Below are 18,536 nucleotides of genomic sequence, written 5' to 3'. Positions count from 1 at the left end.
CACTGCCAGGACACTGCCAGAGCACTCACTGCCAGGACACTGCCAGGACACTGCCAGCTCCACACTGGGGAGTTTGGTTACCATGACACTTCTCCAGTTGTTGCTTCTGTCAGAGCTGGACTGAAAGAGCAGCCCCTGGAGAGCCTGGCTGTACCATCCCACCCAAGGCTGGATTTCCATGACAAGGAGGCAGAACTGACACCTCCTCAAAGACAAACTGGAAATGCTGAGAAGTAACTGAACGAAAAGCGCTGGGCAGAGGTTTTTTATCCCTGACAAAAGTGGGTTCATACCTTGTGTTATGGTTTGGAGTTGTCTGTGAATTGAGGACACAAAACTGGCTGATTCTGCTACTGTGAAATGACATTTATGTGAATAAAATTAAACTTGATCAAGTTCCTACAGCCAGCACTGACTAATTCTGTGCATGTGCAGAGAAGCTGCAGAGGGAGTTACTCTCTTAAGCATTCAGTTACCTCAATTAACAACCACTTCACTTTCAATATAAAAAACATTCTGAGCTCCAAGCTCAATTCAGATGTTGTATTTGAGCTAAGAGCAGGATTCCTGCCTGGGCATCACTTCACACTGGATTATGACCATGACCTGCTTTTAAAGACAAACATCAACTTCACCTCAACTGAAACACTCCACCTGCAGATCATGTTTGCATCAAAGGAAAAAGAGAAAGAACCCACCCAAGGTAAATAGAACTGACATTTTCAAAATGCATTTTTATCAACTTTTCATTGCTTCACTTGATGCATTAAATACTTTAATGGAAATGTACTTACTGCTCTTTTTCTGGAACAACCTGTAATCCAAGGCACAGTAAGGTTTCCTGAAATCTGCAGAAGGGAAGGAGAAAATAAAACAGAAAACAAGAGCAGCTTAGGTTGCTGTGAGAGCCAAGACTGAGATTTCAGCATTCAATTCTGACACCAGTGTCTGTAAACAGGTTAAGATTCAAAACCTAAGTCACACTCACCTTTACTGCCAAGAATAAAACACTGTTTCTTTGGGTGAGGGCAAGATAACACAGTGACAACTTGGGTGTTTCTGTACTTTTGGTACCCCAAAACTTGTATTTCACAACAGCAGTTTGCCTTTCCATCTGTCCCAACCTGGCAGGATGAGCAGACTGGAGTCAGACAAGGGCTGAGGACTGAGCTGCCCTCACATCTTTTTCAATTACATCACTTCAGCTTCCAGAAAAAATGCTCTCGTGTTTGTCACTGAGTTGTCCAATGTCTGATGTTAAAGATTTGAGTGCCAGCAGAAAAATTAGGGATATCAAGATAGAGAAGGATGGGGAAGGGGTGTGAAGGCAAAGGAGAGCTGCTTCCATTCCTATTGCTCTTCCATTATTCCCAGAGGTCAGACTTTATTAAATAAAAATCTCAGTGTGTTTTCCCTGACCATCTGAGGTGTGTCACAGCCTGGAATAGTTTAGGCTTATTTAAGATTCCATGTTCATCTCCTGCTGCAGACAAGCAATGCTTGAGAGACTGAACACAGCTCAGGCAAGATCAATCACCTCAAGTCATTACACACATGTATGTGAGGAAAAAACCTGTTCACTTCTGCTGACTGAACCAAACTGCACTGAGACTTTCTGTATTTGCCAAGTGATGGCTTTTGCAGCATGAGCACAACAAGGACAGCAGCCCTGGTACAGGTGCCTGATCTACAAGCACGTAAAACACTTTATTCTTTAAGATTTAACTGGAAGCACTTGGAGCTCCCCTAAGGTCAGACACTTTGTCATTACAGCACAAAGAGGGTTGAGAGGGGCTGGAAGGGAGCACCTCCTGTTCCAAGGGCCAGCCTGCATCAGGGTTTGGGCCAAAAATATTAATTTTTTTCACTGCACACACACATCTTAGAAATTCTGTAGAGTTATATCTGTTTCAACCCTCTATCCCACACAACAGCTTCACACCACAGAATCCACTGCAAAGGCACCACTAATTTAATTGGGGCCACAAAGAAGAAAAGTGCTTTTCTACGGGAATTAAGCAAAATCTACCTGTCAGAGCATTAAGGATTGCTGGAAAGACAAATGCACACAGCTGACAGGGATGAGGCCAAAACCAGCCCAGTTCATCTCAAGAGAAGTCCCTGAAAGACAACGTGCATGGCACAGCTCTGAGCTGCCTTTGTCAAACAGGCACGAGGGCTGGGCTTGGGAACAGAGTAAATAAAAATCCATAAATTCTCAATGGTGTTCTTGTCCCTTAGGGTTGGGGGAAGAAACCAAGCCTAAATCCCAATTCAGCCTGGACGACAGCACAGATAACCTCTCCACTTCAACACACTCAAAGTCAAACTAAGACAAGCAAGTAGGCTGAAGAATTTGTTTACTGAAACTGCTCAGGCATTAAAATTGATCACTTAATTAAATTTAGTCTTAAGTTACACTAACATGAATTTGATTAATTGAACCAGTAAGGAAGCTATAACTAATTGCTAATTAGATACCCCACCAATATATGACAGTAATTACTTCATCAAAACATGAATCACACAGTCCTGACTTTGAAGAAGCATCTGCTTGGATGTTCAACTACTCCAATAATCATTTAGCTCAGGTTTAATCTATTTTTAAATTCAAGAAGATTTCCCCAAGTTTAAGGATTTTCATCTCTGTGCTGATGGATAAATTAGCTAAACATGGGCAATAAAATTAACATAAAGTGACTACAAAAAAAGGAAGTGTCATCCTGTACAAGCCTAAAAGGATTCAAGACAGCACCTTAGAAAGTCTCTAATACCCAGAAGTGTCACCTCAGGGGTTCACAGGGTGCATGTTCACAGCAGTAAGAGAATTAACAACATCCTGCTCAGCTTTTCCAAGGTTTAAAACTCTTCTGGAATGACAAGGGATATGAGAGGAAACAGAAGCTCCCTCCATCCACATGCCAAATCCAAAGAACAGGGTGTCTGAGACAGGCAGGGAGGTCAGCTGGGGTACAGATGAATTCCTCACTCATCGAAAAACCAGGTATGTTGCTACAAGAAAGAAAAAAAAATCCGAAACAAAGTTCCAGAGGTCTTATTCTGATCTATAAAACACCACAAGGACAGATAAAATATCATCTACCATGCACTGTTCTAGCTCTTCAAAAAGACTCAGTTCCTACGCCATAAAACCCCAAAACAAAGTTATTCTGAATTTCATTTTAAAAAAAATTATAATAGAAGAAATCAATCTCTCTAATGCTTTTTCAAGAGTGAAATAAAGCACCATGAGCACACAGCTGATGGAGGCATAATGATTTCACTTCATGAAACTTAAAAAAATGTCCTTAATCATAAGCACTTTTACCAACCCTTTACTGAACTTATCTCCACAGCTTTTCTTCTCCTATGAAATGGGGATGGCAAAAGTAAACAGCATTTCAGGAATTCTATAACCAAGTAAGAAAAGTAACAACAAACACTGAGACTGTGTGAGAGTAAAGGAGAGGCCAGCTCATCTGATGGGCCATCTACCCCCTGAATTTACTCTCTGTTCATCAAACCTCTGGTTTACCCAGGAAAGCAATAATTCAGGTAAAAAGTGGCACTGGCTTGGACTCAGAAGCTTTCTCTCAAACGGGCACTTGATATAGGAACAAGTCAGGAAAAAAAGAAAATAAAAACAAAATCAAAAAAAAGAAAGGGTAAAAAAAACATGACTCACAAAGTCTTGTTCTTTATCCTGGTAAGCAAAGCAGGAAAAGCTGATATGCTGTCAACATGGTTTATTTTCAGGATAAAACAAAAAAGGCAATAACAGGCAAATGCATGCAGGTGACACACACAGAATCATATCCTGTCAGCCTTAAAAGACTTTTACCTCAGTGTCCCCAGGCTATGTCATGCCAGATGGTGCAAAAATCCACTAAAAATACCAGTTTGGATGTTTCCTGCATAAGTATCTCTCCCCTTGTAATATCAAAACCTAAAAAAATGTGTCAAGTGTTGCAGTTTCTCCTAAACATCTTTTACTTCTTCAGTTATCTGCATTTAATTTCCCCTCAGTATCACTAAAGGGGTTTTAGTACAGGAAGAGGAATAAAGGGATCGAATATAAAACTGATTATTTGAATTAGATGCTGTGGGAAAGGAAGCTGAGTTAACTCCCTGACAGGGGATCCTAATCCCTGACAGAGCACAGGTCCAGAGACTGCCACCTGCACAGGGGGTACAGGAATCCAAGCTGACATTAATGGGGTGAGCAAATGCACAAAACCCTGTCTTGTGCCACGTGTGAGGTGTGGGAACACCCAGGGAATGGCCAGGGCGTGTGCTGGAAAGCCAGGCTTGAGCAACCACCAGCTCGTAGGTATGACCCTTCTGCAGCCAAAATTTAGCCATGGAATCCCTGAAATCCTCACTGATCTTCAATATTTGGCTACCAGGGGCTCAGCTGGACAGGCAAAAGTGCTACCATGCTGCAGTGCTGCCTGCACTGGGTTTGAGAAGGAATTACCTCCATTGAAAGGCAAAAAAGCAGCACAGACTGCAGAAAGGTGAACCTATTGCCTAATAGCTACCAACTTCGAAAGGAAACAGCATTTATCTACAACCTCAGCTTTGAGGTTTGAAGGCAGAGATAAACTGATGGTTTACCTGGTAATTATTTTGGTTTTGTGACAGCTTCAGTTGACTTGAAGATGTAAAATGAGGAGAAAAGGTACTTCTGGCCGCGTTGGAAGTGTTATAAATCGTGCTGGATGTTGTGTGCAATGAGGTCCGTGCAGGCAGGTGGAACTCTCTGCTGTGGTAGAGGAGATTGTCAGGCACATCCCTGGCACTGCCCAGCTGTGCCCCACAGCCCCCACTGCGGCCCGGCCCGGCCGCGCTTTGGTTGTCCCAGCGGCCGGAGCCGCTGCCCTCACAGTATCTGGAGCAGCTCTGGATCTGCGCTCCCATGGAGGCCAGCTCCTCCTCGCGGGCGTACTCGTCGTCCACGTCGCCCGTCTCCATCGCGATGGACAGGCAGCTGCCCTCCAGGGAGGGATGTTTCTGCGTCGTGCTCCCCGCCACCAGCCGCTGGGGCTGGTCCGTGACCGCCAGCGAGAACACCTCGCGGATCTCCAGGTTCTGGGTGCCGCAGGCGGGGTCCCTGGGGTGAGCCCTCGGCCCGGGGGACACGTGTGACGCCAGGGCCGCGTGCTCGGGTTTGTGCGAGCGCTGGCACCCCAAGGGCTCGGCCTTGCAGGGCCTGTGGCAAATCATGGGTTTCTGAGGTAACACCAGCTCCGCCGTCTGCACCGAGGAGCTGCCGTAGCTTTTCTTCGTGTGGCTGTAGATGGAGTTGGCAGAGTTGAGCACGCTCGTTTGCCTGGCTAGAATAATGGTCTTTTCCCCCACTAAGAGGGAAGCGTTTTTACAGTGGGGTATTTGCCGTCCCAGGGGGATGTGCTGCTGCTGGAAGTCTGCGTCACTCCTGCCCGGGAGCCGTGGGATGGAGGTTTTGTGCAGCTCCGCCACGGAGGCGTTCGTGTACTTGGCGGCTCCGGGCCGGCCCGAAGAGCTGGCAGAGCTGTAGATACCAGTCACTATCACGTCGTTGTTAGAAGAGGACCAAGAGGATTGCTGGCTTTGGGATCGAGCAATATTTACCACATTTCTCACTGCTGCCTCCGGGGGCATGGAGGGAGTGGCAGGGGCAGTCCCTGGGGGAATGCCCCCAGATTCCGTGGCGATCTTGCTGCTCATCTTCCGCCGCTTGTTGCCAACCCACGTCTGCGAACGACGACAGCAACGACAACAAACACAAAACAAGGCGTCAAGGAGGCAGAAAAAAATCAGCAATTCCATTTTTAAGCAGATCTGGTGACATGTTAAGTGTTTGAGTTGAGACCTAAGTTTACAAATATGTAAATATTTGTAAATATTGTGAACAAGATGGGGTAGAAATCCAGGCCTCTCCTCCTTGGGATCCACGACTCACACACAGGACAACCCCAGCCTCAATTCCAAAGCCCCATCTCCTCAAAAATCCTGAGACTCTCGTGCCTCCTGTCTTGAAGTTACCCTCGAGATTTATTTCATCGACAGCACCGTGACTAATTCCCTACAGGAAAACAAACATCCCTGCCATACACAATTCCACTCTACTAATTTTTTTTTTGTCAAATTTTACAAAATGTCAAATTTGAGGCACAATTTGTAACATGCAGTAAAATGTCAGTTACTGGTCAGCTTTGCTGAGAGTCTCAGTCTCCTGACCAATTGTATTTAGGGAATTCATGTGTCTATTACAATCCTATCTGCAAGTGCCAGCTGCAACATCATTTTGCAAAGAACTAATCACTCTCCAAGAGTTTTATAGGGAAAAAAAGAAAAAAAGTTAAAAAAGGGGGCATTAGGAGAAGCAGAAATGAGAGGTGTAAAGAGAAAGGTGAGATCATCCTAAAATAGGACGAATGCAGGACAAACACTGGATCTGTTTCCATTGCACTTCCTAAGTATGAAGTAGTTTAAGTGCAGCAAATCAGGGCTCAGAAAGGGAAGAAATCAGAAGGAATGATACTTGAGTGCAGGAAGGGAAATGGAGAGGGAAAGGAAACATGAAGACAGAGAGAACTGCAAGGAGAGGGGAGCTGGGCTGCCTCCTCTAGGACATGCAATCAGCACAAAAATAGCAAACCAGGCCCGGCTGCACCATCAGCATACAGATTCCTGTTACAACTGCCCCAGGAGCCTGAATCCCTGGCTGACTTTCACAGCTTCTACCACCTCGAGCTGAGAAAGTAACTTTTAATGTTTCCAGAGTGTTCTGAGGGAGAGGGATCCAGGTAAGAATTTGGATTTGGGCTGTTATTGTCAATGTGCCACTGTTAAACCAATTAAAAACCAACCTAGACTTGTCCCACTTGCTCCTCCTCAGTGTCCAGTGTCACAGCAGCTCCTGGGAGCTCTGCTACCCTTTGTTATTTTTCCATCTAATGCCTCAGGATTTCTATTTCTGCTCTCGGATAACAGCCATTTTGTTGTCTAGTGTTTCACAAAGGGATTATTATTTCCCTTCCCATGGAATTCATAGACTCTGGAAGAGCTCCTGTTAGCACTGGGACATTCTTGTTTTATAGGAAAAGAATGTCCTCGCTGTAAATAACCACAAGGGAGCACAATATTTATGACTGCAATGTGGAATACAAGTGTGACAGAGTGCATCAAAAGAAATAGTTCCACAATTGTTTGCCCCAAATATATTAATTTATAGAAACTTATTTAGCTTAAAAATAGTTTATTGATAACGTGACCTTGCTTTGATACATTATACAAAGTTTCTATAGGGCAAATCAACTCATAATTTTGTGAAAAATAATTTAAAAAATCCCAACAAAAGACAAAGAACAAAAACGACTCCTTGTGCAACCCAGGCCCCTGCTAAATTCAACAGTCATGTGAAGTTATTTCAGTGAAAACAAACTGTAAATAGGCTCCCTGGGTAAAAATGAATGTCACACACACACAGAAGTCTGATTTAAGACAAGGATAAAGTTAGAGACTCTGGACCTCTCTATATCTTATGTAAAGCAATGAATGTGTATGCTTAACAAATGTGGAAGGCCTCAGTACTTACCCTGACCACGCTGAAATCCAGTTTAGTTTCTTGTGCACACTGTAATATGAGCTGAAAGCAATTTTTACTTTGATTTGTCATTCCATTTTCATAGTAACGCTGTAATATCCTTTGTTGTTCTACAGTAAATACAGAACGCAGATTCATCTGAAAAGAAAAGGAGATACTCTGAAAGCTGGAATGGAAACTGTAACACTTGCAGGATGCACAGGCTCTCATTTGTGCCTGTGGTAACACTGAGGATTGACATGTTTTCTCTACAGAATCTTTTACCAACACTCTTCCTGACTTTCCAAGAAAGCCTCTTGCGATCAGCCTTGTGACAGACTCAAGCTGAACAGGTGCATTGGATGTTTGGAACAACAGTGATTGCTTTTCATAAATAAATAAATATTCCAAGATATTGCTAAGTTCATGAGGTTCTAGTTTGAAAGTAGAAGTTTCTCCCTTAAAAATATAAATGAAATAAAGGCATTGGGCAAAACAGAGAAATATCAGCAGCTCTGATATCAGCAGGTCTGTTGCCCATCCCTAACAAAAAATAAATAAATCTGGCAATCTGGTATAAAATCAAGGTGACTGTTTGACACGAGTCAAGTTTCCACTGTCTCCAACTTCAGCAATTCCTGTACTCCACAAGAGCCAGTCCTTCTGCTGTGTCAGTACTGGCACTTCCCATTGCAAAGTCACAAGGACCAAGGACCAAAGACCAATTTGGGGGAAAATCCCCAAGGAAGGGCTTTGGGCAGCCCTGGCCCTGCCCACCCAGTTTAACAAACGCTCCAGTTTACCAGAGCAGGGACACCCATGTGCCAGGCTGAGAAAGTTCTGCTGCTGTGACACCCCCTGAAGGCTGGAAATCTGAATTTTTAAGAACATGTAAGGGTTATTTTCCTGGGATATAACCAGCGCTGGCTTTGGACTTTGGGATGTGTTCCTGCTCCTTGGCTTTGTCTAAAGTGGTGCTCAGGAACTCAGCCAGGATAAGAGCCCCAGGTTCCTCCTGGGTCAGCAGCAACTCCTCAGCTCAGTTCCCTTGAGTTTCACTGTGAGGACTCACTTCACAGGGAGTGCTGGCCTGGACAGGGCAGCACTTTGAGGAACACATTAAACCAGACATTGCCATGATAAGTGTGAAGATTCATGCCCTGGATTGGGAAAGGCAAACATTACTGCCAATATTATCAATATTACAAAACACACAATAGAGTCCTAACGGCAAACTGAAGTTTGATGCTCCTGTTACACAATCTACACAGGCAGAGAAGGTAATCCTCTGAGCAGACACCAGAAAAGAAGAGCCCCATCATCAAAGATTTTCAAGACAGGACCTTTTTTGTGTTGAGACAATGCAAGTGCAAGCCAGGAACAACTTGCATCCAACTTGGTGCCTTGGGAAGCAAAAACGTCACCAGCCACAAGTTATTTTAATGCAGTAGATTCACCACAATACAGAATGAACCAAAGGCAAGAAACCTGCCATCATCCTGTAGGAAAATAAAAGGGATGAGGGAACCCTTTGTAGCCAAGCATTTTTGAAAATTCTGAATGGAAAGGAGGTGATCTACCTAATCTTTACACAAGAGCTGCTTCTAATATAAAGTAAATAAAATTATTAAGGGCTCAAAAGCATAAGAAGACATCCAACTGGTTTCACTTTATTCTCCAAGATGATTATACAATGTAATGGTAATGGATGTTAAGAGTTCAACAGGCCTGTATGAAGAAGGAGATTGATATCTAGAATTTGGAGTAAACTGCTTGTAGGCCAGAGCTTTGACTTCAGAGTTTACTTTCCTTTCTATGTCAACAGGCAATAGAAAAATCAGTAACTACCAATTTGTAAAATTACTGTTTCTTTGAAATAACATTGAGATAAAATAGAAGATGAATTTTCAATCGCATGTTTTACCTCTATTCTCAACTCTTATTCACCCCCTCAATCCAGTGCATTATTAAATGCAGCACCAACTGCATTACAAGTCAGGTTTGCCCAAGTTCTGCCTCCCCCAGAACATTTATTCAGTCACAGCCAGAGCTGGGCAAAGGAGACTCTTGTTCTGAATAATCTACTCCTTAAAGAAATTTATAGCAAGCAACAGAAGAGACAATTATTAGTCCATTAACAAATCAATAAAGTTCATAATAATCTACTTTGTCATGCTGAGAACTGCCTTCAGATCTCCCATGTGGATACACAACGATGAGGCCACCGACTGATTTACATCACTTTGAAGGAACATGGAAGAGTTAATTTTGTGATCCTTTTTCCTCCTGAACGATTGGCAGGACCCAGCTTCCACTCCTGCCTACTCTTCTTTCAGAACCAGCACTCCTGTTTTGTTTAGTGGAGCTCAGTTCCCACAAATGACCCCATCAGAACTAGTTCTGAAACTTCCATCTTTCCAAATCCAGCTGATGTCATTCCAAAGCTCCAGCGTTTCCATACTCAGGCTCATCACATCATGCTCTCCACACAGTTCATCAACTGCACTGAAAACTCTTCCAATGGCAAGATAAATTTTTAAAGCCAGACCTGATGACCTGCGAGGGAAGACCTGTGTCAGGTTCTTGACGTATTTTTTAATTATGTGGATTTCTGTATCCAAGGTCACTTCTGTGTTAAAATACTTTCATTGCTGTGTTTGACATCTGTAATTTAGATAAAAATAGGGTGGAGCCTTTTGATTAAATCACTTGAACTTCAGATAAACCCTTGAGCATTGCATGACACGCTTGGCCCAGCTAAGCTCAGGAGAGGTCATGCTTTGCTTTAATAACTCATTTTTGCAGTGGATTTTAATCACTCCACACTTTAAAAACTACACCTGCCAACCAAAGTCCTGGTAAGATTCTTTGGTAGCTTCTGCCTTAAATTCAGTAAAGCAGAGCTCAAAGAATCCCTGCAGAGACCATTAGAAACTGATTTAAATAAACAGATTACAGGATCCTCCAGCCAGAGTTATGAACTGAGTCATAACCTCAACTTACATTCCAACATCTAAACCTTCAAATAAGCAGGTGAGATTTATTAAAGCTTTTTGTGTCTTGGATATAACAAATCCTCAGTCAACAGACAGTCCTGCACCATTTTCCACCGATTTCATACCAGTGTGAAGGACACCTGGCAATATTCTGTCTCTGGCAGGTTCAAAGCTCTCGGACACTATGTCACTTGTAAAATGCAGATGGAAATCAGTTTGCCATCAGCAGTTCTTAAGGGCTGATTCTGAATATCTAAAGCAGTACCCTGTGTTGAATAAAGCAATTGAGAGATGTTTGGGTGCTCCCCTAGAAAATGACAGAGTCCAGAGCCATCCCATTAATCCAGGAAGAGCTGCCTCTGCATATCCCACCTGCACAGGCAACAAGTTCTGCTCACTTCCTTTGCCTGTTACACCTGGGAATTCACCTACAGTGAGTATTCACACAGCTGTAAGAACATAGTGTTACTGTCTCTGAGACAAATTAATTCAGGATACATTCATCAAAGGATTATGCTGATTATTTTTTTTGGAAGTATTACATGTTTAGCATCAGTTTTCATAATTAGAACAAGATATGAACTCTTACATTATTTTTTTTAACACAGGAAGTAACTTGCAAAGTGCTAAAATTACTGAACATTGGGGCAGCCACATCAGCATGAAGGAAATCAGCAGGTCACACACCTTCATCACAGACTATTATTCAAAACAACCTCAGCATCTTCCAAGGAAATAAATTCCTTTTCCCAATTTGTGCACCTACAGAGCACTCTTCACGATTTCTCACCTTTGTCTCGAACCTCAGAATCCACATGGATTTTTATTACAATTTCATTTTGATCTTGACTTGCCAAGCTTAGCAAACATGCATGTGAGCTTTTGGGAAGCCGGGTGTCCAGCTGGTTGGCAACACATTGGCACTGAAAAGAGAGTTTGTTACAGAAAAGAACTCTGTGAAATTTAATAAAAATCAGGTAAAGCATTATGCAAACAAATTTCATGACTGTAGTACGCTGAATTTTCACTTTAATAAAAGACAGAGGTGGCAAAGCTGTATTTAAGGATTCAACATCTGCCTGCTCTAATAAAATAAAGCAGCCTTGGCCAAGTGTGTTGGCATCTCTGGCAGTCCAAAGAATAACCTATGGCAGCTGAAAATGCAGGTTTTTCAAGATTTCCCTTGCCCCTGCTACTTGTCCTAGGCCAACCAACACTGGTGACTCTCCACTCCTGTGGAGCCTGCTGTGAACCCAACAATATAAAGATGTTTTCACTGCCTTTCTGAACTAACACTAATTTAAAAATCTGCTCATTGTGAGATCCCTCTGCTGTGTCATGGTTTGGGGGGTGTAAATGGAGTGCAAGTGCTGTCAGGCACTGGGAGATCCCAGGGAGGTGACTGACAAGGACAAAGATGGGAGCTCCATGGCTTTCAGTTTGTCCCAAGGACAATTCTATGGACACCCTGAGACCCTGGGGTTGTTCTTACAGCTGAACTTTTCCAGGCCTCCTTAGTGGTTTGAGAAACTTCTCCCCATCCCTTCTCCAGGAAGAGCGAGAATGAGGAGAGAGAGAGAGCAGGAGGACCCCCAGCACAGTTTGCTCCTGAAGCCGTGGTTTGCCTCATGGAACAGGTACTCAGTGCACGATCCCACAGCACGATTTGATCGTGCTGCAAATCCAGCCCTTCCACCCCAGTGACTTCATCCAACATTCCAAAACCAGGAATCTCTCCAGGGAGACCTGGTGAAGCCAGTTCATTCCTTTTTAGCAACTAATGGAAACAACTCGATGTCAAGGAGTGCCACAAAACAAAGAACAACTATAAAGAAATGGGAAAAATAATGTAATCAAATAATTAAGGAGTTACTGAGCTGTTCTGCAATTACTTGAGAGATCTGGGGGCAAAAATAAAGAAAAAATAAAGGAGAAGCATAAGAAGGAAAAATAATTTATGCCTACAATGTACAGCAGTATGATCTTAGTCCCCAAAAGTCCTTAAATATTTGGATTGCTGAATCAAGTAAACATTTAAAAGGTAAATCTTTAATAGTAATTAATTTGAAAAAAAAGGAAACAAACCCACAATTATACTCACTTCAAACAGCAAGAGAAACTAGTCTTGGATGTCAAATAAATAATAAATAAATCAATTAACTCAAGAGTACAAGCCACAAGGAAATAACTAAGTATAAAAATATTTATGCTATAACACATTCTAAAACTGTCAGGGATTAACACAGAGAGATAAAAGGGAACAATCAGTTTCTGAGAATTTTCTTTTTTAACTTCAGCTCCAAAAAGGCATTTGCCTAGAAAAAAGTCACCTTACAAAGACTATTTCTGTTCTAGTCTCTCCATCTGTAAGAGGTACAACAAGAAAATCAGCACACTCCCAATTTATCTTTTTTTTTGTTCCCTCCACAGATCTCCAGTGGCAAAAAATAGCAAGTCTTAGTGCCAATATAAATCTGAGACAAAACTGTGGTAAGAAAACTACCACAGACATAAATAAAACAAGACTGCAGTAGTGACACTATTCCTCCAGCTTTAGAAACTTGAACTGAAATAATCTCATTCACTTTCCACGGCTGCCAAAAACTCACCATTTCTTGCACATCCCAAATGGAAAGAAAACAACCAACCAACAAACCCCGCAGCTGACACGCTCAAGCAACAACCTTTAATAATCTGAATTTGTAGGTTGGTGCCTCTTTCCTACACAGGCCAAACCAGTTACAACCACTCACTCCAAGTGCCATAGATGAGGCTGATGCTTGGGTGAGTGTAATGTACAGACCAGCTTGTAAAACTACTTTTAAATATCCGTGACTTGCAGCATAATTGCTTTCCTCTCCACTAAGTACAGCATTTGTAGGATTGCATTACAGCCCTACCTATAAAATGCAGCCCTTTATTAGGGACAAATTAGACAGCCCTCAGTAACTTAATAACATAATAACCCATGACCACAACACTGCAGGTTTATGCATCCCATCCTGCTTTATTAATACAAATGAGACTCTTGACTGCAGCTGGATTAGCCACGTGTTTTAAATAAACCATGTACGTGTTTTGTAAGATCTATGTCTTACAAAAAGGGAAGAAACATTAAAATGCAGTGTTACTCTGAATATGTGAGCTGCTTCAGGACTCCAGCTGGGAGGACACAGCTAGGTGAGTTATGTGTGATCCCAAAGAATGAGAAACCCCAAGCTAAGAGGGCAGGGGACAGGGTTGGGGACTGTCGGGGCAGGCGAGTGCCACACAAGCACTTCCAGGGGTGAGACCTCCAGAACTGCACAGCCAAGGACACATCCTCAAACAGCTGAGGGATAAAAGCGTGGCAGCACAAGGCCCCCTGTCCAACCACCATGACTGGCATGACACCATGGAATCACAGAGGGGTTTGGGTTGGAAGGGACCTTAAAGTTCATCTTCTTCCACACCCCTGCCAACATGAGTACACTGAGGGGTAAGGCAACCCGACACAAGGGTACACATTCTTAAGCTTTGCCAAGGTAGGTTTAGGTTGGACATTAGGAAGAAATCCTTCATGGACCGGGTGATAAGACATTGGAATGAGCTGCCCAGGGAGGTTTGGAGTGCCTATCCCTGGTGTCTAAGGAAGGCCTGGACGTGGCAGTCAGTGCTCTGGGCTGGGTGACAAGGTGGGCATCGGGCCCAGGCGGGACTCGGTGACCTCAGAGGTCTTTCCCAGCCTCAGGGATGCTGGGATCCTGTGACTGAGGCACCGGGGAATGAGGAAATCAGCAATGACAGGACCTGTGCCACGGGAGGTTTAGGATCGACATTATAAACAATTTCTCCACAGAAAGGGTGGACAGACATTAGAAGGGTCTGCCCAGGGAGGGGGTAGAGTGCCCGTCCCTGAAGTGTTTAAAGCAAGGCTGGACGTGGCACTGAGTGCCGTGGTTCAGCTCGGTGACAGGCGGTGCAGTGGACCCCGGCGTGTTTCTCAGGCTCTGTGCCCGTGACGTTTCTACGCCCGAGATGTTTCTGTAACTGAGATGTTTCTCAGGCCGAGATGTTTCTGTGCCCGAGATGTTTCTGTAACCGAGATGTTTCTATGTCTGTCACTGAAGCACCCATGGCTGAGGGGGGCCGCTGCCGGCCGGGCGCGCACGCGCAGAGCGGTCCCGGCCGGCGCAGGCGCGCGGGCGCACTCCCGGCGCGCGCGGAGCGGCTGCGCGCGCACGCGCAGTTCCCCCGGCGGCTCCCGGCGCGTGCCCGGCGCTGCCCCCCCCGCTCGGGGCCGCGCGGGGGGGGGGGGGCGGGAGGCGCAGCAGCGCCTGCGCGCGCCGGGCGGGTCCGCGCTCGGGGCCTCCCCCCACCCCCACCACCGGGCCCGGGGGGGGTTGGGGGGGGGCATCGCCGGCATCATCATCATCACCATCATCACCATCATCATCACGATCTTCTTCCTCCTCCCCTCCCGCCCGGGGGCCCCGCCGCGCTCCCCTACACCCCCCAGCGGGAGGAGGGGGGCTCCCCCGCGCTTACCGTGTAGCGCGGGGCCGGCGCGGGGGCTCCGGGCTCGGCCGAGCTCGGCTGGGTCGGTCCCGGCGTCACACAATGAAATCAGCGGCCCCGATCATTAATTCTCATCATGATCGTGACGTGCGCGCAGACAGCGGCCAATGGCGCGCTGCGATCAGCGCGGCCCGGACGGCGCCCGCCCCCGCCGCCCGCCGGGGGGGCGCGCACGGGAGCGCCGGCACCGGGCGGGGACGGGGCGGCCACAGGGCAGGCCCCGCACCGGCCCCCAACTCTGCACCGGCCCCGAACCACGCACCGCGCCCGGGCCGCGGGGCACGGCCGGCATCACCCCTAGGAGTGATCCTGGAAAGCGTTCCCTGAGATTTCGGGGGCAGAGACAGAGAGGGAGAGAGGGAAGGAGTCCGCAATCCGTGTAAAGCACTCCAAGAGGGTGGTGCCAGGCTCTGTCCAGCGACAGGACAAGGAGCACCGCCCATAAACCACAACACAAGAAGTTTCACATCAACACGAGGAAGAACTTCTTTCCGTGAGGGTGGCAGAGCCCTGGGAGGGTGTGGACTCTCTCTCTCTCTCTCTGGAGACATCCCAAACCCACCTGGACATCCTCCCGTGTCACCTGCTCCAGGTGACCCTGCCTTGGACTGGGTGATCTCCAGAAGCCCTTCCAGAATCTGTGGATGGCCATCCCTGTGTCCCTGAGCCCCAGCCTGGGCTCACAAGGCGGTTGTGCCCAGTGAAATCCAAAAAGCTCCATGAAGAACCAGGGCTTCATTTGCATCAATATTATGGCACACAATAAATAAATTCTATTTCCCAGAATGGATACATTTGGTCTGGGAAGGGAGGAAATGCCAGTGTTTCCAGGTGGACATCGCAGGGCAGGTACCCCGTGGGGCCAGACACCTCCCTGGGGCCGAGGCTGGCGCGGTGACAACACAAACCATACTCACGCTCACTCTCCGTGTCCTCACGGGGACCCAGGTACAGCCAGGTGCATCAGGACCGGCCCTCCTTCGGGCTCCATTCCCCTTCCAAAAGGAAACCTCCTCAACAAAGGAGCAGGAAGGACACTGCTGACCCATTCTGATGGATTGTGTGGCAGAAATCAGGTAAAATCACTGTTTAATGGCTCAGCTGTAGGAGCACTGAGAAGTCAGAATCACATTTGAGACCTGTGTTCATTACAAAGCCTCTAGACTGACCATATCCCTACTCCAAACAGTTTCCTCTGAAAGTCACGATGTTAAAACATTAAACAGGCAATTTTGTGTGATGCTTTAATCAGAAATACCAGTAAATATTTCTGCAGGACTGAAATTAGAGAATCACTGCTGGCTCTCTGTAGGCAGGGAGGAGAAAAGCAGACAGTGTTTGTGTTTGCTTTAAAATTGAAAGAAGTTGTTTACATTGTTTAAAAATTTAAACACTGACTTCTGAATTAGTGGTGGCATCCCTTTGGGGAGTTTGGAACAGATGATCTTTAAGGTTCTTTCCATCTGAAGTCATACTATAATTCCATGGTGTAGTAAACATCCTGAGTTTAGTAACAGGATTTTGGGGATAGCCCATATATTTAAACACTAAATCTTCTGTTGTGTTGCTTTGTCTCCTGGATATGTTCCTTTCCTCTGTGTGCCATCAACACTCACCCTGTAAAAATTAAATACAGCAACGAAACCTCTACACCACCACTTTTATAGAAAATAATTGGTTTGGAATTAGCTGTGGAATGATTCCTGAGAAACTTGGTACATTTTCTTCTCACGTTATCTGCAGCTTCGGAAACAAAAAAGGTGAGACAGTCTCTCTAAAATCCCTTGAAAAAAACAGTGGTGTTTGATAAAATGCAGCTTATTAAACTTCTTTAAAAAGGTGAATAATAGAAAGTAATATTTCAAGGGCTCTAATTTGACTAACAATGGGCTCACAGTTGCCTTTTCTATCGTTTTCATAAAAACCTCATAGAATCATTCTTGAAGGAGACATGAGATGTGTGTTTAAGTTTTCAAATAAACCAGTTTGCAGACTTGTGGCCCCCAAAAAAGATTTATTGATCAATGTAATGTTCTTTACAATGGAGAAGAGGAGGCTGAACATACAGGTTAACAAAGCTGCTGCTGTTTGCAGCAGAGGAGTGACAAGCTCCAGAAAGAATCTCATGTTATGTATTTCCCTCCCTGGTAATACCTCTCAAGGAGCCAAACCTTGAGAAAAAAAACTACGGCAGGATGAAATAAACCAAATATTCTTCTCCTGCCACCAGATCCAAACACTTCCTCCTTCATTAATGACAGATGTAAATTAACGGGTGCCAGCAGATTGGTCTGGTACTTTAAACAGTAGCCTGGGACATGAAAGGAGTCCTTCCACGAGGGAATTAACATCAAAGTGGGGCTCTGTGCTGGAGCTCCTCTGTACGAGCTCATTAAAGTGATTAGCCCAGCTCACCATTAGTGACTTAGCCCAGTGTGCTTCTACGGGCCAGGACTGGCTGCGGGTATTTCCTGCCACAGCTGGGAACATCTGCATCGCTCCCTTGGGTGACAGGAGATTCCACAGCCAGAAACCCTGTAGAAAAGCTGTAGGATCACACAAAAGTTCCAAGACCTTTCCCTTTTCCAGCAGTTTGTAGGTTCTCAGGCTCTGAGCAGATCGTGCAGGTAGGAGGAGTGTCTGTAGGGATTGCTCAGAATTCCCGGATGAGGACTTGGGAGCTGGTGTGTGACCAAAGCCTGGTAACACACTTTAGAGCAATGGCTGCAATTTCCATTTCTCTGGCTTTTTATGGAGTCTAGAAAGCCCTGAGGAAGCCACACGGGCAAATCAACCTCACTCCACAGAGCCCTTTCCCAGGACAGCTTTACTCGCTTCAGGATGCCGTTATTTAGGTGTTGTTTTAAAGGATGTAGATCTAAGCCAGACCTTGGAGTCACCTATAAAGTCAGAGGCCTTTCAATAAGGAGTGAAAACAGGGTGGAAAGAGCCTATTTTCACCTGGGATTTTTGAATTTGCAAGTCCTCATCACATCAAATAATTTGGCTGTGACGCTGCTCCAAGGCATGAAATCGTGTGGCTGCATTGCATCAGCCAAAAAGGGACCTGGATTGAATCTGTCCCCTTGTCCCCAAAGAGTCCAACTTGTGCTTGGGAAAATGTATGGAGAATCCAATGTGGGAAAGCCTGGAGTTAATCTGGTGCTTGACCATCCTCCCTTTGGCAACTTTCGTCCTGAATCTTTGATAAATTCAACCCTTATAAGAGATTTATTAAACTTCAGGTTCAAGAGTAGCCAGAGGAAAACCCCGCTGTCCTTTCATTTTGTTGGAAAAATGTATCAGCAGTTTCCTTAGGAGCTCCTCAGGCATTTCTGAGGCTTGGTCCCCTCAGTTTCACTCCAAGAATGTGTCTGACAATTCCAAAAACTCTGCTAAATCCAAGACATGTA

General features: G+C 45.2%; 1 protein-coding gene across 2 annotated transcripts in view; it reads right to left on the bottom strand.

Moving 5' to 3' along the window:
• Positions 1-15,254, bottom strand: part of HDX (highly divergent homeobox) — a 41,312-nt gene extending 26,058 nt beyond the window's left edge. Inside the window, exons 1-5 of one of the 2 annotated variants that reach the window (XM_015626668.2) lie at positions 15,094-15,254; positions 11,357-11,489; positions 7,583-7,729; positions 4,618-5,736; positions 795-848 (exon numbers count right to left, since the gene is read on the bottom strand). In XM_015626668.2, the coding sequence (XP_015482154.1) occupies positions 795-848; positions 4,618-5,736; positions 7,583-7,729; positions 11,357-11,383 (1,347 nt within the window). In that variant the 5' untranslated portion in view covers positions 11,384-11,489; positions 15,094-15,254. The remainder of the gene's footprint in view (positions 1-794; positions 849-4,617; positions 5,737-7,582; positions 7,730-11,356; positions 11,490-15,093) is intronic. The other variant, XM_015626669.2, reaches the window with a different exon arrangement.
• Between the last annotated feature and the right edge of the window lie 3,282 nt (positions 15,255-18,536).

This window comes from Parus major, chromosome 4A (assembly GCF_001522545.3).
Source record: "Parus major isolate Abel chromosome 4A, Parus_major1.1, whole genome shotgun sequence".
Classification (NCBI taxonomy): Eukaryota; Metazoa; Chordata; class Aves; order Passeriformes; family Paridae; genus Parus; species Parus major.
This window is presented reverse-complemented; position numbering and strand designations above follow the sequence as displayed.